At 50.0% G+C, this 23,182-nt stretch overlaps 3 protein-coding genes across 4 annotated transcripts in view; all 3 read right to left on the bottom strand.

Moving 5' to 3' along the window:
* Window positions 1–23,182, bottom strand: part of lrch4 (leucine-rich repeats and calponin homology (CH) domain containing 4) — a 310,321-nt gene that overhangs the window by 226,945 nt on the left and 60,194 nt on the right. The gene's annotated exons all lie outside the window — the stretch shown is intronic.
* si:dkeyp-75h12.7 (uncharacterized) lies at window positions 9–4,097 on the bottom strand. The gene is made up of 7 exons (XM_030337850.1): window positions 3,890–4,097; window positions 3,430–3,565; window positions 2,770–2,954; window positions 2,371–2,549; window positions 1,648–1,810; window positions 1,124–1,251; window positions 9–927 (listed from the first exon to the last, which is right to left on the bottom strand). Exons 1-7 carry the CDS (start codon window positions 4,080–4,082, stop codon window positions 718–720), a joined length of 1,194 nt encoding a protein of 397 aa, XP_030193710.1. The 5' UTR covers window positions 4,083–4,097; the 3' UTR covers window positions 9–717.
* Window positions 4,354–22,215, bottom strand: tesk1b (testis associated actin remodelling kinase 1b). 2 transcript variants are annotated; one of them, XM_030337840.1, is made up of 11 exons: window positions 21,881–22,215; window positions 20,674–21,416; window positions 13,212–13,333; window positions 12,733–12,781; window positions 11,913–12,059; window positions 11,099–11,181; window positions 8,556–8,646; window positions 7,970–8,053; window positions 7,441–7,527; window positions 7,151–7,259; window positions 4,354–6,695 (listed from the first exon to the last, which is right to left on the bottom strand). In XM_030337840.1, the coding sequence occupies exons 2-11, from the start codon at window positions 20,851–20,853 to the stop codon at window positions 5,560–5,562; spliced, it is 2,088 nt and encodes a 695-aa protein (XP_030193700.1). In that variant the 5' UTR covers window positions 20,854–21,416; window positions 21,881–22,215; the 3' UTR covers window positions 4,354–5,559. The 2 variants fall into 2 exon arrangements, with proteins under 2 accessions (XP_030193700.1, XP_030193701.1); XM_030337841.1 differs by lacking the exons at window positions 20,674–21,416; window positions 21,881–22,215 and adding an exon at window positions 16,712–18,345.

Below are 23,182 nucleotides of genomic sequence, written 5' to 3'. Positions count from 1 at the left end.
TTCAACTATTCAAGATTCAAAGGTTTTTATTTGTCACATACACATACAGAATATGCAGTGAAATGTTTGTGTGACATATACTCTGTATCATCTGTGCTTAAAAAAAAAAATCAAATACAATAGAATAAAAATAAGATGAAATGCAAAATACTTTTTAACAGCAATTAAGAATATTATAAATATATGTAAAATTAAAACTGGACAAGGAGATGTATTGTGCAACATGGCCAGGGTCAAAGTGTCAAAGTGCAGGGGGAGGGGTGGGGGATTGTCAAGTGGACCGGTATCACATCTTGACTGAGGAAAAAAAATCCTCAGTCTCTCTCTGCGCGTTTTGTGTGATGATTTCTTGATTATTTACGATTGATCGTCTTTCAAAGAGAAGACAGACCACGTTGTTTGAAGCCTTTCCTTCAGTATCCTGTCTTTGGCACCATTATTTGTAAGTAACCTTCAAATCCGGGTGTTTGGTCACTGATGCCTCTCATAAAAAGAAACTGAAGGCTGAATTCAAACCCACATCAATTAACATAGATTGTAAATCACAGTGGCATCCCCTGATAACCAATTAGGCAGATCGGAAACTGCTGTAAGCCATGTTTCACCAGAGGGTGTGCTCTTGCGCAGGTTGGATTTTGACACTGGGTTCCTGTTGAATTACTAACACTGTTAGTACATTAGTATAGGCTAGGCTTCATCCGATGCAGCACATTACACTCAGATGAGTCCATCGCAGTCGATGAGCTCCAAGTGGACGTCACATAGGTCAAGGTCACATGGCTCGAGGTCACGAGGGTCGAGGTCACGTGAGTCGAGGTCACGTGGCTCGAAGTTACATGTGTCCAGGTCACATGGGTCCAGGTCACAGGGATCATTGGGAAGAGAGGATGGCAGTGGCGTGTGAGTCAGGGTACCTTGAGCCGATACCTGCACGGTTAAACATTCGGAAGAGAATAAGAATCACAGCTACAAGAAAGGCTATTATGCGGCGCATTGTGAACATCAAGCTTGGCTGTGGCTGGGGTTAAGGGGCTAGAGGAAGCGGACCACGCGCCCTGGTGCATAAGAGTAGCAGACCCATTACAAGGGTTATGAGCTACATCTGCGTTTGGATCGACGGTACCTGAGCCTTGGGCAGGTTCTCCGGTGAGGCCGTGGCAGCTTGTCTCTTGGAGTTGAGCAGAAACAGGATGAGGATGGGCGCCATGACAACGAAGCACAGTGACACTCCCACCAGCAACGGCTGCAGCCCTGTTGGAAACACCAAACACAGAGACACCCATTTGATCGACCGACGGCCCCCTCTTCTGGGAACGCACGGACCACGTTGAATCATGCAAGAATAAACTGATTATTCTAGAGGCATTACATTAAAGGTGACATATTATACAACCTTAGACCACCTGCCCAGTGGACTAGCAAACGTTGCTCAACTATCTTTTATACATCTAGGTGGACACGCCCACTTGTGATGTCAGAAGAGGCAGATTTTCAAAACGTCTTGTAACGGCTAATCACACTCACACCTGGTGGTATAATAGGTCACCTTTAACAAGCAGGGTTATGCTTTATTCATTCAACCAAGTCAGGTCAGTGAATCAGGACATTTTCTCCCCCCCCCCTTTAACCTCTCCCACCCGGTATCACCTGCTGGGGGGTCCGTGAAGACGCAGCGCGGGGCGGACGGGGGGGAGGCGGCGATGGTGTAGGAGGGGAAGGAGAAGTTGGCCACCGCACAGTAGTGCTGCCCGGGCACCAGGCCAGAGAACTGCACGTCCGATTCCACCTCCTGGCTCCAGACCGTGCGCCTCTGCCCCAACACCAACATCACATCACACCACACCAACATCACCGTAGGGCCGGGGGCGATAGAGACAGAGTTGTTGTTGCATGTTGCAGAATGAATTGAGGATTCAATGCTTTAACTAAACCACATCCTCTTCTTCCACTGACCACAACACACACACACACACACACACACACACACAGTAGAAAAGTTCTGACAGAGGAGCTTTTATATTAGGGGAGAGCATGGTCTGCAATGGTACGTTCCACTCATGGTCATGCATCTTGGGCCAGAGGTGTGTTGGCCTGTATCTTTGTTATCCAGCTAAGAATATCTGCCCCACTCCCAACCCTCACTTTAAAGTTGGCCTAAATGTAAGCCAGATTGATGCAGAAAATACTTGGCAAACAAAAAGTCCTGTAATGAAATAACCCCTCCAATAAAAGAGGCTAAAGGTATTAACCGATTACATTTACATAGCATTTGCATTAAATGTAAATGTAACCAAAATAATGCAACATCCCAACACCAACACACAATAGGGACGCCCATTTAAAACCAGGATGGTAATGCTCGCCATATACCTTGTAGTCGGAGGGATTCAATTGGTTGTACACAGTCACTGAGGTCCAGGGGTTGATTAATTCGGAGAGAGGGCAGCAGATCCCTCGAGAGCACCTCCTGTTGGCCGCACAGGGAAACTGCACCCGCACGCTCAACCGATCGCCGTCCAGGTACAGGGAGACGGACGGAGCGCTGAACGCTGGTTGGAGGGGTTCAGAGATAAGAGCGAACACGGGTAGGCTATGTTGTTGTACTATTTGCCACCGGACTATGAAAGCCAAGTCCTAGGCCTAATTACGGAGATATATATAAATATATATATTTATTTATTTATTTAATACATAATATAATGCACCAGAAAGATATTCAGACTTTTGAACCCCTTAATTTTTTGCCCTTCGGCAGCTCCTCGGACCGACCGAAGTCGCTGTAGTCGAACTTCACCGGCTCGCTCCAGGCCGTGGTGGTGGGAGAGCCGTCGGTGACGTCATCACGGAGGCCCAGACGGATCATGTTGTACAGGTCAAAGTGGAAGAAAGCCTGGGAGAGGTCGCAGCTCTGAGAGGAGATCCACACGCACCACGCCACGTCCTTCCAGGGATCCCTATGAGACCAAACACAGACGCGCGGAGTAGGCCATGGAACGCGCACGTGCTCGCACGCAGAAACAAACAAACACAATGTAGACCCAAGGAGAGTATCATTAATCTATCGGGACATAATAAGCCCTAAATGAAAATTAATAAATAATCAGATATGCAGATGAATATAGGGGACATAAATTGTAGTCATCGCAGGACTACACCGAAAGTAAATGAAAAGGTTTCTGTGTCAAGTTCAATTTGATGTAAATGGTAGGCAGCCTTAAAGTACACCACCATAGAATGGATAGATGGATAAAAGGTAAAAGATAGATAGATAACGTATTACTTTCAGTAGGTCCTATACATCTTTATAAGCAAACGATTAGTCTAAAGGTAATTGTTTACTTATGACAGAGTTGTAAAAAAAACTATATATTTCGATGGGGAATAGATGCATTGAGGGGATAAGGCTATAGCTGGCTCGTAGAGACTGACCCCTGTGTCTTGGTCTGCACCGTGTAGGCGGCATTAGGGCTGGCTCCGGGACAATCCCACCGCAGGAGGCATCCTAAGTCCAGGGAATCCACCTTCGTGCTGCAGAGTGACCCAGCAGCCGTCCATATTGGCGTGACTGGGGGGGTTAGTTCGCACGAAACCACAACACCAAAATAGAACACACACACACACACACACACACACACACGGTTCAGACGCTGATTGACTCGTCTGTCACTACGGTTGTAGCCGAACGCACGCATGTTGGTTTACATGAAAAGACGCGGTGCGTTAGGCGATCTCACTGTGTATAATCGTTAACTTGCAGTCAATTAACTAAAGAGTAGCCTAAAAGTGATGTTTTTGTAAAGCATAAGTATACTCATCATGATTGGGATGGGCCTACTTGCTTAAATTCTTAAAATAATGGATTTTTTGCAGGCCTATGATAAACACTCACCGGTGATGAGCAGGGTTAGAGTGACACACAGTCCCATCGGAGCACGCTGTCGGACGGCCCAGTTGAGTGCCATGAACCGGGCTGCTGCAGAGGGGGACCTTCCGTCAAGGGTCGAGCACTTCCAAAGCGAAAACAATCTATTCTCTGAAATGCCAACGCGCAGACGGGATGAGTCAAGCGGCATCGCCGGCATCCGATTTGATAGGACGCCCGCACGTGTGTGTGTGCGCAACCGTGCCCGCACGTGCGCGCAGGGACGAGATAAGGAGCTAATTGAAGCGTGGATATTTAGTAAGAGAGAGGAAAGGTTGTAAGCGCCTTAGGGCGGACGGGACAAAGAGCTAAGTGTTAAAGAGGACCCAGACAGCTTGGTGTCTTACCAGTGACTGTTAAGACAATTACATTTTTGGTTTGGTTTATTTGGAAAGTGTAAATGAACAATGATAAGTCTCAAAACAATACAATTTAGAGTCTATATTCTTTATTTAATTACATCTTTAAATAACAATCTGTACATCTCGTGGAAATTATAGGTCTCTGACCATTCTTTTCATTCACCAAATAATTGCGAATATGTTTCCGTATCGCGATAACAAAAAGTAATACAGCCGAAGTGCTCACCAGGCAACCGGAGAAATGATAGGCCTACAGCAAAACAAACAAAAGAATGCGACACACACACACACACACACACACCTTTTTTCAAACCAAAACATCTCATCGGCAGTACATCATTCACCTTGTAAAAAAAAAAAGAAAAACACAAAAGCTTTTTTTTTTCTCCCTCCATGACATCGTCCCCCCCTCCGTTAATACTCGACTATCAGGCCTTTATCACAGAGGCGCTCCAGTAACAGCGAACACAGGTGGAGCTCATCACGTTAACAACCACTGTAGGCATACCAGTGCCCACTATTCAAGTCAAGAGACGCGCCTGTGTCCACCGCTACTGGAATACCAAAGACCTACATCAACATTCTTCGTCACTCATGATTTTTTTTTTCAATTTTTCTATTTAAATCTTTCAGTCGTTCAGCAGTTTTACAGCACGGGAACATTCAGGTAAGGGGTCTTATTATGTTCATTTTTTACGAGCGTCTTCTTTTTCATGCTAACACGACTAGCCGTCGTGCGTCTCGGCGTGCTGCACTTTCCGACGTGACATCCGAGTTCATAGCGCCCCTTGCCCAGCAGAGGGCGCTACAAAGCCACCAACGGCCGCTGCGCCACAAACCTACAAGCGGTCTATGGCGCAATCCTAAGCCAAAAGTGGCCTCTTCTCCCCTTTGCTAGCCCCCCCCCCCCCCCGCCTTCTATATTATAGAGCAGTGACTCTTTGCTCATCACAGGGAGACGGGAGCAGTTGGAAATACTCATCATTCAGTAAATAAGTGGACTGACCCCGTCGGTCCAGCAGCCAGATTCAATGTCATCCACCTCCTCCATCGCTGGAAACTTAAGAGGTGTGTGTGTGTGTGTGTGTGTGTGTGTGTGTGTGTGTGTGTGTGTGTGTGTGTGTGTGTGTGTGTGTGTGTGTGTGTGTGTGTGTGTGTGTGTGTGTGTGTATTGCTGGGTTAAAATCAGTGCAAACATCTCAAAGAGAAGAACCCCACTAGAACCACCCGGCCGGCAGTGTGTGGCGAGGGAGGGAAGGGGGGAGGGGGGTGTCACTATGTCTGGGCGCCGGGCAGCACGAGTCCCGGCTCCGGGCTGGTCTTCTTGGTCTGGGTGGGGGCGGGGCTAGAGGAGGGGGAGTGGCCCTTGGAGCCGGCGTGCAGCAGGCCCCGCGTGCTGGCGCTCCGCTCGCCGTTCAGGTTCTTGTAGGGGTTCCGGCGGGGCGCCGTCGCCGTCGACGACGCCCGCATACACAGCGAGGGGAAGCGCAGGCCCGCCAGGCAGCAGCCCGGACAGGAAATGACCTCGTCCTGTTCGGGGGAGTGGCCGCCGGCCGAGCCGAATGGCGAGGCGCCGGCGGGGTCGTAGCCCTCGTCGTCGTAGCCGTTGTACGACGGCGGCGGCGAGCGGTAGCCGTTGGCGTTGCCGCGGGCGGCGGCGGGCGCCCAGGCCAGCGGGCGGCCCACCACCACGTTGTTGTTGTCGTGGGCCGGGGGGAGGAGGGGGAGCCCCCCGCCGCCCTTGGGGCCGTTGGAGAGCCAGCTGCCGTGGAACGGGGGCGGGGTGGAGGGGGCGGGACCGCCGCCCAGCGTGTCCGGGGAGCTGGTGCAGTCCATAGGCTCCTCCTCCTCCTCCACCTCCTTGTCCGTCAGCTCCAGGGTCAGCGTCTCCGAGGGCAACGGGAGACCCGAGTCGTTGACCGAGTCGCAGGCGGTCTTCGACGCCAGCAGCGCCTCCTCTTCGTCAGCCGTCCGTCGCCCCTCCCCCTCCTCCTCCTCCTTCCCGGTCTCCCGGCGGCGGTCCGCCCGGGCGCTGGGGGCGGGGGGCAGGGGGGTGGAGGTGAGGTTGGGCGGGGGCGTGCACGGCAGGGACAGGCAGCGGCGGTGACTGCGGGCCGGGGTCCCGCCCCCCACGCCGTCGGCGGGGTCGTCGTGCAGCGGCGGCGGCAGAGCGAAGGTCAGCGAGATGACCGACTTGGAGGGCGTGTCGAACAGCTTGATCTTGCCGCCCTGCAGGTCCTTGCGCTGGGAGAAGGGGTTGACCCGCCCGCAGCCAGGGACCGCCAGGGCCCCCGGGGCGGGGGGCGTGGCCGGGGGGCACAGCATGTCCGACTTGCTGCGGGAGAGGCGGGCGTCGGTGGGCGGGCATAGCGAGCCCCGACGGGAAGGAGGACCAATCGCAGGCGAGCAGGCTGGAAGTGAAAGAAGAGAGGTTGGAGTGGGGCCGAGGTGACTCAGTAGGAGGGCTCGGACTACAGGAAGGGAAGGTACGGCCTGCGGCGTCTGCTGCTAGCGGTACAGAGCTAGCTGAGTGTCAGGGACGCATTGAACTTCCCATTGACATTAAAAAAAAAAAAGATGCATACACTAGTTGTTTTTTGAAGCTGAACTACAACAGTGATGACCCATTTAAAACCAAGAAATACGCTATGAATTACCATCAAAAGCAGGCGTAACGTGTGGGTTTGCTAAAGGGGAAACTTGTGTCCAGAAAACGTCTTCCAAACCAACGCTTTTGTTTGTTTTTTTACAATAAATAGACACTAATGTAATCCTCCTTAAAAAAAGCTTGATGGGGAACAAATGCAATTCACCCGAGAACTGGAACGAACCAGCACACACAGACACACACAGACACACAACTTACTGGAGGTGTCGCGGCGCGCGGCCGGTCCGTCTGCGGGCGCCGCCCCCGCCTCCCTGCGCTCCAGCTGGGCTGCGATCTCGGCAAACGACGGCCTCAGCGCCGCGCTCATCTGTCAGAGGAGAGGGGGGGGGTCCACATTGCCATGGTTACGTTTGGAGTCCTCATTAGAAACGCAGACAGGCATTTGTGTACAGCGTGATCCATGCACGGCAAACATCAACGCAGCATTGTGGGGGAGATGATGAGCCAGGGAGATTTGGGAGACGGAGGGGGACGGGGGGACGACCTACATTGCAGCAGGTGACGGCTAGCTCCAGGAAGTCTGGGGGACAGTCGCCCACCATGTGCTGGAAGGTGTCCACGTCCAGGCCAAAGTCCTGCAGAGGAACAGGCAGACGAGGTTAACACACGTACCCTGTCTGTCTCTCTGTCTGTTTGTGGTTTCCTGTGAGCAAGAAACCGGCGGTTCTGTGCGAAAATCCCCGTTTGTGGCTTGAAAAACAAGAACGACAAACATACAGGAAGTTACCGCATTAATTTCCCCAGAGAGGTATTAATGTTCTATGAACAGGTCCAATTCAAAATGCATACAATTTTGGAAACTCAAAAAGTGATTAGAATTCCTCTGCGTTATAGATCTAGACTTTAATTTTAACTCTCCTCCAACTAGTGGCTGTCAGATACAACCAATAGCAACACCTCAATGTCCATAGAGACATAGGCGACCGCTGAGAAATGCACACCGCTTGAGGTGACAAACAACAAACAAAGACTCCTGGAAATGCATTGATGTCATTGTGTCTGATCACTACAGTGTACCTCTGTTCTGGGCAGGAAGTCAGGGTCAGCCTGCACCCTGGCGATGACCTCACACAGGATGATTCCGAATGCGAACACGTCCACCTGGACAGGTGAGAGAGAGACACACACACACACACACAGGTTAAAAAGGATGAGGAGTCCTGTGATTGGCTTATACTTCCGCTCAGGGAATACATTGACGACTTGCTCTCATAAAATCATCCATCGATAGATGCTATGAACATAGACCCTGTGAACAGACCCTGGTCATCGTGGGCCACACAGGGGTCACTCGTTAGGCTAATTATAGGTCTGCTCCCTAAATACTCCCTTTATACATAGTTTGGTGTACTAGTCTAGTGCCCTGTCAGAAGGAGCAGAGCCACCTGGGCTGACTCTGTGCTGGGAGTGTTGCGCAATAGCAGGAAGAACACATTGTGTCAAAGTGTGAACCGCGTTGACTGCGTGCTCGTGAACTCACAAGTTCATCCTCCCGAGAACGACTAGCGAGAACTTCCGCCCCCTGAGAGCACAAGTCTGTCCTCTGCATTCTTGGTATTGAGACAGGCCCATCGTCTGGGTGATAAAGACGTCCGACAATTACCTTCTCGTTGTAAGCCTCCCATCGGAGCACTTCTGGGGCCATCCAGTAGGGGGAGCCGACCACGGAGAGATGCTCCTGCTCCCCGGACTCGCTGGAGTGGGGACGAACAGAAAGGAGAGTGAGGACAGAATAACAGACTGATCTATGAGGAGGGCTCTCCTGAAAACCTTGTCCTCACACAATTTTGTATACAATTTGTAGAATGCGTTGACACGCTGCGAAGTGAACGTTTATTCATGATGCAAACAAAAGGGGAATAAGAGAAGGGCCGCGGCATCATCCCGCTGAAATATGCATGTAGTTGCGCACGTGTCGCTGTGCACGTGTGCATCTCTCTCCTCAGATGACCCTGGAGTGTTTTTATAAACGAAACAACTTCTGTTTTTTGTGTAGAGAAATCGGAAGGAACACATTGTGCACTGAAAGTCACGTGCACTTTGTCGACATTAACACACACACAGACGTGTGCACACACACACACACACACACACACACACACACACACACACACACACACACACACACACACACACACCCCCCCCCCTTCTGGCAAACACTTCCTGAGTGTGTGTGTGTCCCATCTGCCACTGGGGTAGAGAGTGACAAATGGTCGGAAGCATGAGGCAGAATGGAGAGAAGGAAAGCAAGCAAGAAAGGAAGGAAAATAAAGGGACGAGATTGAGGCCGTTGATGTGACCGCGGGCTGGGGAAGCTCAGCGACAGACCCCGAGACAACAGGAGAATAAAAACGATACAACACCAGAGAAGAGGACTGGATGGGGGAGAGAGAAAGGGGGGAGGAGAGAGTGGAGTGGGGTGTTGGAGAGAAAAATTGGGAGGAGAGAAAGAGGGGCGTGGAATAGTTTGACCATATTAGGAGTCTTTTCCAAAAAAAAAAAAATCATCTCCCGCCCCCCATCCTCCTACCGTGCCAAAACACAAGGCTTGAACTCCAAACACACAGGGTCGTCATCACACACGCACACGGCTGTTTGACCAGGACGTTACACAAACACGCCCTCGAAAATATAGCGGAAATCCCTTCAATGGCCGGCATTCAACAACCACGTCTTTTGCCAGAGTAGGTAAACAAAGACCACAAACAACAGCCCCGGGTCCCTGTTGCACTGCAACAAGTGTGTGGGAACACACACACACACACACACACACACACACACACACACACACACACACACACACACACACACACACACACACACTTAGTAAAGACAAGGTTGGCATGAAATAAAGAGAAACACTATAGGTTCATACAAGTGTGTGTGTGTAAGTGCGTGCCTGTGAGTTTGTGGTCCTGTCTGATTTGTGTGCACTGCCAGGTTACAGTGGCAGCTGCCTCACCTCAGAAACAGCAAGGTGCCAACTGAATGACCACACACACACACACACACACACACACACACACACACACACACACACACACACACACACACACACACACACACACACACACACACACACACACACACACACACACACACACACACACACACTGCATGTTCGGTGTTCAAGAGAGAAGGTCAAAGTTCAAGTGATACACACACCATGCAATTTGTTCGGACTTTAACGCTTTGTGACCGTGTGTGTGCACGTCTTTCCGTGCACAGTGCGTTCCTTTTATAAGCCTTTTCTTTGGGGGAGGTGCAGTGTTTGTCTTGGGGGGGGGGGGGGGGGGGGCTCACTAAAACCATGCATGGCTTTCCTTGGGCAGGGGGCAGCTTTATGTCTTCCCTGTATCGGTGTCCACTCAGCCTGTGTTGAGGTACGGCCGCCTGCCGCCGTGTTTAGACGGCAGAGAGCCAGGGGGAGAGGACAGCCCTGGTGCAAAAACACTTCAGCAGGCTGCAAACCGCCAGGCGGGCTGCACTGCCTGGTTGTTGTCGAGGCCCAGAAACAGGCAGAGCACCGCACAGTTTTACTGAAAACTGTAGATTAGCGTCATTTTAAAGCCTCCCAACGAGGTCAGACGTTTTTCGTAATTAACATCTTTCTTCTACTCTGGGTGTGCAACGACGCTGCTCAGCGACGGCGAGCCGACCGCTGGGTTCCTGTTGATAACAAGGACCGAGCAGCCGCCCCCAGCTGTTAGCCAGCGTCTGTCCGGGCGTACATCACACTTGCTGGGTAATGAAATACACGCTTCAAGTGATGGGTTAGTAGGCGAGGGGGGGGGGGAGGGGGGGTTATTAAAAGGTCAAGGCACACACAAGCACGCACAAACGCGTTCCAGGGGTTATGGTTATTGAATAGTTGCACATATACATAAGTTATATGGGGGGGGGGGGGTAATGAGATTGCTCTGGGTAATGAGATTGTCCTGGGATCCTCCTGAAGAGCGAGAAAGTAAGTGAGTGTTTGAGTGAGAAAGAAATATACTCGCCACAATGAGGAAGAGGGATGGAGGGAGGGAACAAGAAGCAGAGCACAGAGAAACGGGAGCGAGGAGAAGTCCCAACAGACTGCTGGCTATTATCTAATCGGTCGCGGTGTGCGTGTGCGTGTGTGTGCGTGTGCGGAGACTGTACCTGTACTCTGGTATCTTCTCCGCCAAGCCAAAGTCCCCGACCACGGCCGAGCACGCACCGTTCTCCCAGCACACCAGGCAGTTCTGCACCCAAAATAAATACAACACGCGTCACGCCGACCATGATTTAGCACTTACACTGCAGCTGGAGACGCGCGTGTGCGTGCGTGTGCGTGTGTGTGCGTGTGCATTTCCTAATAAGGGCAAGTTCATTTGAGCGTGTGGTATGCACTTCCTCCCACTCGCGTTTCATCTTTTGACCTTTGACCTCATTTGTTCCAATTTAAACTCGGCGCCGATAGTCTTTTACAGCATGTCCTCACTGCCAACCATCTAGTTCACTCCCACACATCCCTGGGGGGGGGAGGGGGGGTCATAGTGCAAGTCTGGTGGTTTTAATGCTTGACCAATACACTGTCTTCAGCCAATACCGATCGATGCACCTCTGCTGCGTCAATAAGCGACAACTAGCCTCATAACGGTGATGAGCTTACCCTCTAACTGAGGGGTCATCGTAGGACAAACACAGGGGTCGCTCATAACACTAATTAAGGGTCTTCTCCTCCGATGCACATTGACCAAGCCTGTGAAGGGGACTGACAAATACGTGCACGTCACGAGCTTAGTCAAAGACCCCGAGCCCTGGTTCATACAAGGAGCGGACCAACAACGGGCCACATGTCCTGAGACCCCCTGCTGGAACCCCGGTGCAACACGTAGACTAATTCACTTTGGATGAAAGAAACCGAAAACACGGGCACAACAAGGGCAACAAAGGTGTGTTGAGGGGTCATGGTCACGGGGGGGGGGTCTACCTTGGAGGTGAGGTCCCGGTGGAAGATGCCCTTGCTGTGGAGGTACTCCAGGCCACGGGCGACGTCCAGGGCCAGGCCCAGGCGCACCCCCCAGGGGAGAGGCGTCTCGCTCTCCAGGAGCTGCTCCAGGTTCCCGCCGTTGATGTACTGCGAGGGAGCCAGAGGCACAGAGACGTCAGACCCGTCAGCAACTTTATTTCCCTTTTTGCATCATAAAACAACCAAGATGTTTCTGCTATCATTGTCTAAAAGGCATAAAAAGAAAATACTTTTTTTCAGATCAATGTGCTTTATGTATTTCAAAGTGAAGTACTAAACTTCAGTCCTGCAGTATTTGCCAATTTCCGACATATTTCAGGCGGCGTATAGTTTCTGAGTCATTGTCCACTTTTTTGTCGTTCTTGAGTCGAGCCCCGAGACGGGACGGGACCCCCGGTTGGAAACAAGGCTCTGCTCTGAAGAACCGTATGGCACAGACGGTCTTTTTCCTGCTCCCTCAGTGAAAGGCCATCGACCCAGATCAATCTCATCCCAGTGACGGCCAGCATCCACCTCACTCTGCACAATCCATCTCTTTCCCAGTCTTGTTTTCAAACCGCCCCTTGTGCTAATCTCTTTACCAATCCCACTCTACGGTCGCCGTGGAAACAACCCAACTCATATCCTAACGAGGTGGAGGTCGACGTCTGAGCTCGCTGAACCTAGAGATCAATCCACTCTATTTTCCAAGAGTCCGGCCCCCATCTGGGTCTACTATGAAGACAAGGGCGGGGCTAATGTCACGCAGTATGCCGATTGGCTGACGGGAATGTAGCCTTACCTCCGTCAGGGCGTGGAGCTGGCCCTCGTGGACGCACACGCCGATAAACCTGGAGGGACAGACAGACGAGGAAGATGGCAAAACCCGATGAGAATGTAAAAGGAGGTAGTTACACAGGCACAGTTGGCCGTCCCTGAAAGCATTGCAAACGTGATGGTATGAGCGTCCAAACTGATAATAAGAATTGCATAAAGTCATGAATTTGTGTGTGCCCAGAGAGTCTCTCTCAGTCTTTCTGGCGCATGCATCGATTGTCAAAGCAATATCAAATCGCTCGATCACAATATAAAAACGTCCAGCCATCCATTAGCCCTAATTAATATTTATGCGCAAACATGTTGAATTATGCAACGGGGTCTATATTTTATCTGCATACACAATCTAGATTTGACAGCCACGGTCTGGAGCATCAACAGTATCATAGGGGCTTTACCTGGATAGAACGGAAACTGAAATAACCCCAGTGCATTGTGGTTCACCTGAGTATGTTGGGGTGGGAGAGGCGGTTCATGAGCTGCACCTCCCGGAGCATGTTGGCCTTGTTGCTGGCCATGGTGTTCACCTTAAGGGCCATCACCTGCCCTGTCACCCGGTGCTGCACCTGCGCACAAAAAAAAGACACCCCAACCATTTCCTGGACGAACTGAAAACCAGCGAGGAGTTATTCACTTCTAATGTAATCCAGTGGTGGTTAAAATTATTGGAGAAGTGTGATTGAATATAATCCAAAACGCTGACTTTGCAAAACACTGCGCGTGTGTGCGCATGCGTGCGTGTGTGGGGGTTTATAAATGGGTAGTTATGTTGCAATATAAAATGGCATAGTGCAGTGTTTGCGCAATGGCTTCTTGTTGTGTGTGCATGTGCGCATGTGTGTAATCTCAAATCAAGAATCGTTTCCCCAAATGTATTCCGATATCAACAACATGTTTACATCAGTTAAACCCCCAGGGATGTAGAGAGAGGCAGAGAGAAATTGGAGGGAAGATGTACAGAGATGTGGTAAAAAGAGAGAGAGGATGAGTAGTGAGTGAGATAAGGAAGGAGAGGAAGTGAGAGGAAGTGAGCTGGAGTGGGGACATGGTCAGTTTGACTACGGAACAGATCAGACGGACCAGAGAAAAGCCACAAAGCCTACTAAAGCATCTCTCACGCACGCACACACGCTTTAAGCCTTTAGGCTCTGGCCTAGAAATGACACATAGAATAAAAGTCTCATTCATAACATAGCATGAACATCTGCACACACACTATCTTTTCCATTATCTAGCCCAGGGGTTCTCAAAGTTTTGACAGCTGAGGGCCAATTTAGGAACCAAAAATTTGACTGAGGGCCGCCAAAGGAAAAAAGATTAGGCGGGAATCGCCGTCAGCATCCCAGTGGGGAAAAGAACATTGCACCGTGGACCTCTGGGAGTGAGGTCCAGTGAGGTCTAAATCACGAAACTGAGGATGTAACAGGATTGAAAGCTAAAGAGAGTCGACTTTTCTCTTGATGTTTACATTTTTCTGTATGTCATTGTGGGCCGCCAGGAATGTTTCTGCGGGCCGCCATTGGCCTGTGGGCCGCACTTTGAGAACCAATGATCTAGCACCACCACGAAATTCATTAAAGAGCATTAGTCACACGTTTACTGTGAATCAGAAAGGCATAGCTCCCCAACTTGTTTCAACAGGTCCATAAAACGATTACTGTAGTTTGTGATTCCTCCATCAGGACCAGTCGCAGCTTTGCTATGTTCACGACACAATTCCTAAACGCATTCATTATCATTTGTATTATAACTTGATACAGTTGTCCAGAAGGCTGACAGTACATGTAAACTGATGTAACTCGGTGTTCATTTCACCGCATACACACGCGCGTGCATATATCGAAGAGCACGCATACAGCGTACTGATAGACATGTACACTGCTGTTGTTTTTTGACCAGTGGCATCACATTTACGGGAACACACACTCACGCACGCACGCACACGCCCACTGCTGTTGTTTTTGGACCTGTGGCATCATAACATCTACAGTCAGCAACAACCAGACTCCCTTCAGCTGGGGTGTGTGTTGGTATGTTGTCGTAGGTCTCCCGGGAGAAGGTGTCAATTTGTGGTTTGCAGTAGTGTTTGTTTATGTGTCGACACAGTTCTGAACAGGGCGGGTTTTTTTTTCCCAGAATACCTAGTCTCAAAAACGCATGCGCCCTAGTTCTGTGTTCCTAAGCAGAAAGACACAGAAAACACAACCAGGTCCGCTCGCTTAGTGAAGCACGGCTTGCTTAAGAACACAGCCCGCTCCCTCGGAGACGAGGCTTGAGCCGAGCCAACAATTCTGAGTCTTGAGCAAAAAGCCAAATCGGTTGCACCGCAAGTCCCTCAACAATTCTACGTGTGGCAACAATGTCAGTGCCAGGGCTCTTTCAGTACAACCCGACAGCAAGTTCAGTGTTCTCCCCGGGCTGACGAGAGCGAGAGAGGTGGGGGGGTGACATGGCCGTCGGTCAGCAGGTACCAAAAGGCCCCGCCCCTCGTTCATGTTTCATGGTCGTCATAGTAGCACAGCACTTTAATTCAGACGTCCGAGACCAGAGCAAAAATATAATAACAATTGAAAAAATTTGGCTACATAAATAAATGATGATCCAAGAGGTTTAAACTTGGTACCATGCACAAGCAAGTCCTGTGCAGATTCAGTGACTGCGTTGTGTGTGTGTGTTCCTTCCAAGTTGATCTTCATAGTAAAGTCTTCCTGTTGCGTGCATCTGGGACAAGCAAACGACCCCAATGGAGACGGGACGTTTTATACGGGGCGGTAGAAATATAGGCGAACGAGCACCTGCTCACATGCACACCATGCCCATAGTCTAGAAGCGCGCGTGTGTGTGTGTGCATGTGTGGTGACTCACTCACAGGCGATCACTTCAAGCCCTGTGGTTGCGCAACATCACTAAGTCAGTCACTCTCCCGCCCACCAGAACACTGCAGGAGCCCACAGCAAACAAACCAACCACTGCAGGTCAAATCTAAGCACTCCCTATCTCCATCTCTCCCTCTCTCTCTCCCTCCCTCCCTCCCTCTCTCCCTCTCTCCCTCTCTCTCCCTCTCACTCTCCTTCCTGTGGAAAATACTAAATACAAAACGTCACGTACGTCAGGATACATAATCAGGAGATCGAGTCAATAAGATACACTCTGGTACGTTTAGAGGCATCACAGCAGTTCATAAAGAACTCATACATTAGACTCAGGGTACCCTTGGTCTCACAAGACAGATCAAAGGACAGCGACAGAGAAAGCGAGAAGGAAGGAGGGAGGGGGGGGGGGGGGGGGGGGGGGGGGAGAGAGGGGGGAGAGAGAGAGGGAAAGAGAGGGCAGGTTGAAGCATGTCAGGCTAGTGGGGACATTAACAGTGTGTCGTCTCTACAAAAACATATTTTGGTCGCTTCCCACACTGGCTAGAGGCCATTAGGCCAACATTAACACACACACACACACACACACAATTTATCAAGTGAAACAAATTGTGCAAGTCTAGCAAAACTTCCCTTTTCTAACGTCTAAAAACATGCACACGCCACAAGGCCTGCCAAACACCAACCGTTCACATGCTGCCGTGCACAACATAAAACGACACACAAACCCACACCTTTTTTTGTTCAGACATCCATTCCACAGCCATCCTCCTCCCCCCTTCCTCCTCCTTCCTCCTCCTTATTTACCTTTTGATTGAACAGAACTCAATTCAACAGATCCCCAGCAGTGGGGGAGCCTCAATAGACAGCCCCCCTCACTCTGTGTCTGCACTCTGCAACAAAAGCGCACTCTGCGCACATGGTTTGAACTTCACCCAAGAACAACAGTTTAAAAAGCCAGTAGGGTCTTTGTCAGAAGATGAATAGCGAGGTTACGTTTACTGAACTTAAGGGGAAAAGGGGGGGGGGGGGGGGGGGGGGGGGAGGGGAGACGACACCTCAAGTAACCCCTACCTGCGTCATCTGTGACGACCTGCATATAAATAGCATTCCCTCCAAGTCACTGTAGATAAAAGCGACATGACTAAACGAGAGCGCTGGACGGAGACCCCCAGCCCTGTCCTGTGGGAAGATGGGAACCCGACCTGCCGTCTATTGCCGCAGCCACTTTAGTGCTAGTCCAGCGTAGCCAATAGTGTGCCGCGCAGCTCAACAGGTTGATGTCACAGGCAGCTGACTGACACACACACACACACACACACACACACACACACACACACACAGTGTTGTAAGCATGCAGGTTCCAAATTGTGTGCCTCCTGGCGATGACACAAAGTCATTAAAAGCTGACGGAGCCCACCTCCTCCTCCGCTCTTCCCGTTGTGGGAACAAGGCTCTAACTCAGATAATCACCGCCTGTAGGATAATTACCGGGCCGATCATGTTTGGGGTACAACGCACCATGTGACTCACACTCGCACACAAAATAAATCCGCCACTAGGTTTCTCTTGCCATTTTGACGAAGACAATGACAACAACAACAAACCAGGACTGACGACGCACGCAGGCAAAACGAGGACTCCGGTGACAACACTTGATCGGCAGATTGCTCCTTGGGTGTTCCGACTTTTGCGGAGGGTAAACCATTAACTTTTTATTGGCGCGTTGGCACACTCTGCCCTGAATGTTAGCCATAAATATCAGCCTCGTACCAACAGATAAGAGCAGCCCTTCACGTTATTAGCAGAGTGTGTGAACCAGGTTTACTCAGTACCACCAAGGAAGTGAAAAGGGCTGCGACTACGAGGAGGACAACACACTTAGGCCCTCCTTCCCTCGATGCGTTTAGGCAGATCTGAATTAACTATTTATTAAGTTTGGATGAAAATGCCTTAATTGGTCAAAATCACTGTGGTATGTGGGTCTGTAATGGCCCATTTATGGATCAGGATGATTCATCCGTGGGTCTGATTCCATAAAACCCATTTGGGTGGTTTCAGATGCATTACAGCCGCTCATAAGCGGGCTACATTTATTAAATTAAATTCATTTTCATGTCCATTGGCAACGTCCCACGTCTCTACCCTAGTGCTTTCAATACATCAGTCATTTTATTATCATTCTGATCGGTTATGAAATACCTTGCCTGCATTCAACTACTGTCAGAACTTGTTGATAACCAAATTGAAGAGGCCAATATTACCATATCAGAGCTTTGGAACAGAAAAATAATATCAATAGAATGTCCCAACTGTCATTTAAAGCTGCAAAGTCATTGAATATTAGTTAAAAATGTATACCATTATCAACAAATTCATTTACCGATACACTTGCAAAATTGCAATCAATGAAAATCCATCAAACGCGATAACCCATCTTGTTGTTCGAGATTGCACTTTGTGCAACATCATCTTTAGGGATTATTGCCAAGCAACCTTGTTAGTTTACATAATCAGCAGTTTTTGAGCTGCCAGTTAAAACTCTTTAGTGTAACGCTCTTTGCTCTAGTCTAGACTGATCATTATATCGATTTGCCCTCAGGTAAAACAATATCTGTACCTAAACAAAAAGGAATTCACTTGTGATCAGGTGCCAGTTCTACTAAAAAACAAGGTCACAAGGAGAACCATTCTTAGCACCTGTTTGATCCCAGACAAAAATAAACAAAGAACAAGAATGTTTAGAGAAATAAGTGAAAGAAAAATTAAAAGGGGAATTGACATGCACCCTCTTCCACTCCCACCTATAGGAGGGCTGTGTGTTTGGAGGAGGGTTTCCTTCCGATACGGGACAACAGCCCAGTGGCGGGGAGGGCGGGCGGCTGCCCTCGGCCCCTTGTTTAGCAGATCCATTGATGTAGGGAGCGCCACAGCAGAACAGAGACTTCCATTTTCAAACGGGAACAGGGCCCGGTTTCAGCGCTCAACACTTTGAAGTGACCCCCCCCCCCCCCGTGTGTGTGTGTGTGTGTGTGTGTGTGTGTGTGTGTGTGTGTGTGTGTGTGTGTGTGTGTGTGTGTGTGTGTGTGTGTGTGTGTGTGTGTGTGTGTGTGTGTGTGTCTTGGCCACAAGCTGCAAACCCAATTAGATCAATCACAGAGAGGTCGCTTGGTGCAGTCGGACTGTTGCTACATCATCGCCCCTCTCCCCTCCACGCTGCAGATGCACCCATAAGAGGGACAAGACGGCAATCAATCCTCCACAATTACAAAACCGTTTCATTAAGCCATCGCACTTGTCGCGCGAGTGTTGACCGCAGATTGCAGTGAAGCGGATCCACTTTGCGAACACATTTGCATTTATATGGTCGCTATCTGAACGATAACAACCAGAACGATCGCAGCCAGAAGGCCAATCAAAGAACAAGTAGCATCTTGACAGCGCGGCCGCAAAGCGACTCTGTGACATTTGCATGCTCATTGGCCATCCAAAATGGGCAAAGTTACTGCCGGCGCTCAATGAAAGGCCTGTTGTGAAGGCGTTGGTTGCGTTCCTGACGTAGCCATGTGGCTATTCTTCACCGGCATGAATAATAAAACGTGACTCCTCTGAAGGAAGGGTAGTTTGAGAAGTTTTCCTTCTTTCTTCGTGGCAGGGAAGTTGAAGTGAGTGATTCACCATCACGAGGTATGGTGGGTTAAAAAATCACAAGGGGAAATCTTTTAATACTTGGGGAATGTCTGAAAATACCATCCCTACCGAGTGAACGGCGTAATTACATCGAGTTTAGTGAAGCTGTATAATGTGGGAAAATGTAATCCCACAGTAAATAAAGAGGACGTTACATTAGTCATATCCCTGGATCCTTCTGAAACATGACGAGAAGCCATCCAAACTCTCCTTTTGTCTACCGGGACCCCCGTCGACCCCCCCCCCCCGACCTCCACCAATCAAGAGGGTGGCCAGTTCAACCTGAAAAACCTCAACCCAAATATCATCTCTGCTTATACTTTCATGCCTTTTTGGAGAACACAAAAAACAAAAACTAAGGCAAATCCAAGTCTCAGCGGATTGGGTGAGCCTTTGGTATTTCTCAAGACAGAGTGCTACTGGAAAGCCAAGACCAACCCCGTTGCATGACATCCGTCTGGAGAAGCTGTCTTCCGTTCCCCTGCGACTCCATTATTCGGTTTCGTCGCTGGTCAAAGGGTGCTTATCGAATCATGATAACATCAAAAGCCGCCGCCATTATCGAGTGGTTCATCACCCTCTGGAAAGTGCTAATCAAATCATAAAAACAATAGCAATAGGAATCCACAGATACTTTGAATACCTCAAGACAGCTGTGATTATGCAGTGGTCCCGCCACTTTGGAAGGTACCAATCAAATCATAACAATAGGTATCCACAGATACTCTGAATACCTGAGGACAGCTGCCATTGGTCTCGTCTCTCTGGAAGGTGCTAATCTAATCATAATAACAATAATGGCCGACATTATCGCCAGTGCCGTGCCGTTTCCCCCCCCCCCCCCCCCCCCCCCCCCTCTTCTGGAAGGTGCTTGTCGTCTTCTTTGGACTGGCGGCGGCGATGATGACGCCACGAGTAACGGGAGCCGTACCGGTTGCCCCCGGCTACCCGGTGTCAGGTGGCGCCTCGTTCACGTGCCCCCAGATCTACCTGCCCCGGCGGTATCCCTTTACACACACACACACACACACACACACACACACACACACACACACACACACACACACACAGTCCCCATAGAAACCAATTGTGGAAACTGATCGGAAGTAGGGATGGAGGGAGAGGAGTTTTGAAGATGTGTGACCAATCCACCACAATAAACAACCTTACTTCAGTACCGTTGTACCAAATCACTTCCAATACATGTGCTATAACCTTCAGCCCGTTTCCCACGGCCAAGGTAAATAAGTGGGAGGAGGAGGAAGCAGGATGTTTCCAAACTGCAAATGTAACTGACTCGTACAGGAACGAAAAAATAACAACAAACGTATCAAGCCAGGACTCACCTTGAACACCTCGGAGAAGAACCCAGCGCCGATCTTCTCGCAGGTGAAGTCGTCTATCCGGGCCAGGCTGGACACCGCGCTGCGTAGAGCCCGGTACGAGGAGGGTCGGACCCGGTTTGGGCCGTGGACGCTGTGGATGGGCGGTTCTGCCCCGTCCAGGTCCGAGTCGAGCCTCTCCATGTCGCACGAGCAACAGAACGGGAGGTGGAGGAAAAGCAGGAGCAGGAGGAGGAGGAACTGGACGTGTGCGCAGTTCAAAAAACAGCCCGGCTCCTGTTGACACAGTCCATGTCGCTCAGTTCTCGGGGTCTCCCGCGGGAGTCAAGCAAAGCATTCCCCAGTGGGGGCTTCTTTAGGGGGATACCAGAGTCGTGGTGCAATACCGTGAAGGCCCGTGTCCGAGTTGCTCAACACCAAAAAAAGGGAAAAGAGAAAAGTAACGTCTGCACCCGACCGCTTGGTAGGCCTATTCCGAAGACCCGAGACCGCTACATTGCGGCTTCGTTCACCGGGGATGCAAGTCCTTTCGATTCGCTCATGGGCTGAGGCAGGGGGACGCTTTGGCCGGGTGGGTTATTCCGCAGACTCGTTTTTCTAACTGCGCAGGCTGCTGCTGCTGGCACCGGCGTCTCAGCAGCAGTCGCTTGGGTTTCCTCCGGTTGCCTCTTGCAGTGGAAGGCACGAGGACGAGCCCTCCCGATCTACCAATTGCAAGCCCCCGTTCCCCGTGCACTTGCACAGAGCTGCAAATAGACGAATAAAGACACACGCACACAAACCATGTCGTAAAGATATTAAATATAATGCAAGGATATCTTTGTGTTTGGGGCACAGGCCATTCGTCAGGTTATCTGCGGGGCAGTGATGATAACGGGCCGTATAGGCAACGCGATATCTACACACACACACACACACACACACACACACACACACACACACACACACACACACACACACACACACACACACACACACACACACAGTGCAGCAGCTGTCTATCGTGGTAGATACGGCCGCAGTCGGACCTCCCACCGGTCCATTAATTATATATACGTCCAAGTAAGAGTTGTAACACGCAACATGCCTCAGATTCTGCAAAAACCTCGCGCAGGCATCAGAAGACACGGGGAACCACGGGGGGAAAACCGCTGACACACAACTGCACCTCCATCGAGCCGTAAAACACATGCATGACATGGATGCTTACCTGCACTTTGGTCGTAAAACAGAAATGTCCAATAGAGCTGTTGCAAGGCCGCCGGGCGTCTGCAGCCGATATCCGCTGTCGTATCCGGTTGGGGTTCATGTATTGCTAACGGTTTGCCTTGCTTGTTCGTTCGTTCTCTTCAGCGACCCAACCGTTCGACAATCTTCCCCGGTTTCGTTTCGTACCTCCCGTCCGCCTCCTCTCTGTGGCTCGTAGCGAAGAAGGAAGCTGAGCTTCGACTTCAGGCGCTCTTTATTGGTCGAGCGCTGCTGGGCGGGACCCACGTGACCGCCGCCAAGGAGCACCTGTGTGGGGGCACCGATGTTGGCATAATAAGGGGGAGTTATCATAGAATAAAAGGCGTCCGTCCCCCTACTACGGCGTTCAAACCGATATGTGGGTATTAGGTGACGGACGCTGGCGCGTATGACTCTCCAGTGACGTCACACATCAGGTCTGCTATGTCATCCTTACAATAAGTAAATAAAGACGATCAAAAGGATACAATTGTATCATCATATCGTATCTGCTTCAACAGGAATTCAGATATGCTTGCTCTCTCTCTTTTTGTCTTTCTCCTGCATCCTCTCTCCATTTCTTTCCTCTCTCTCTCTCTCTCTCTCTCTCTCTCTCTCTCTCTCTCTCTCTCTCTCTCTCTCTCTCTCTCTCTCTCTCTCTTTCTCTCTCTCTCTCTCTCTCTCTCTCTCTCACTCTCATAGTCTGATTTTGCCACTTTATTATTCATGATAGAGTTTATTGGATCTAGTCATTCAAAGACACCTAGGCCTACCATATATTATTCAGCCCTCATGCCTATTAATTCACCACGCTTCAATTGATTTATTCATCTATGTTTATCCACCCTAAATTGTCCCTTGTGTGCTTCCGTACCGAACTACTTGTGCCCTCAGGAACCTTCTAGGTGGCCCCTGGGTTTCCCTTTTACAGACACTGGTCACGTCGGCTAGCTATCCCTAAACCGTGAACCAACAGCAAAACAATTGGCCCACACGTCAACTATTAACCAAGGTTCAAGATTCAAGATTCAAGACTTGGTAACATGCATACACAAGAAATGCAGTGAAATGAAAATTTGCTGTGCCTGCAGAGAATGTGCAATATTCAAAATGTGAAGTATTAAAATAAGGTGACAAATAGAATAAAAATAAGAAAAAAAAAAATTAAAACAATTATCCCAATATAGAATAAAAAAAAGAATAGATATATATAGCACCCTGGCAGACCAATACAGGTGAGGGTCAGGATTACCCTGCCTAGAGTCCCTCTAAAGATGCGTATATC

This window comes from Gadus morhua, chromosome 17, assembly GCF_902167405.1.
Source record: "Gadus morhua chromosome 17, gadMor3.0, whole genome shotgun sequence".
Lineage (NCBI taxonomy): Eukaryota > Metazoa > Chordata > Actinopteri > Gadiformes > Gadidae > Gadus > Gadus morhua.
The sequence above is the reverse complement of the archived record's forward strand: the minus strand, read 5'-3'. Positions and strand labels throughout refer to the sequence as shown.

Coding starts and splice junctions, on each gene's coding strand:
- si:dkeyp-75h12.7 (XM_030337850.1), bottom strand. CDS start 4,082: ATGCCGGCGATGCCGCTTGACTCATCCCGTCTGCGCGTTGGCATTTCA. Junction 2,955..3,429: donor GTGCAGACCAAGACACAGGG/GTCAGTCTCTAC, acceptor TTGGTCTCATAG/GGATCCCTGGAAGGACGTGG. Junction 1,811..2,370: donor TGAATCCCTCCGACTACAAG/GTATATGGCGAG, acceptor GTGTTGGGGCAG/AGGCGCACGGTCTGGAGCCA.
- tesk1b (XM_030337840.1), bottom strand. CDS start 20,853: ATGGAGAGGCTCGACTCGGACCTGGACGGGGCAGAACCGCCCATCCAC. Junction 12,782..13,211: donor TCCCACCCCAACATACTCAG/GTGAACCACAAT, acceptor CTGTCCCTCCAG/GTTTATCGGCGTGTGCGTCC. Junction 6,696..7,150: donor CGCGCGCCGCGACACCTCCA/GTAAGTTGTGTG, acceptor TTTCACTTCCAG/CCTGCTCGCCTGCGATTGGT.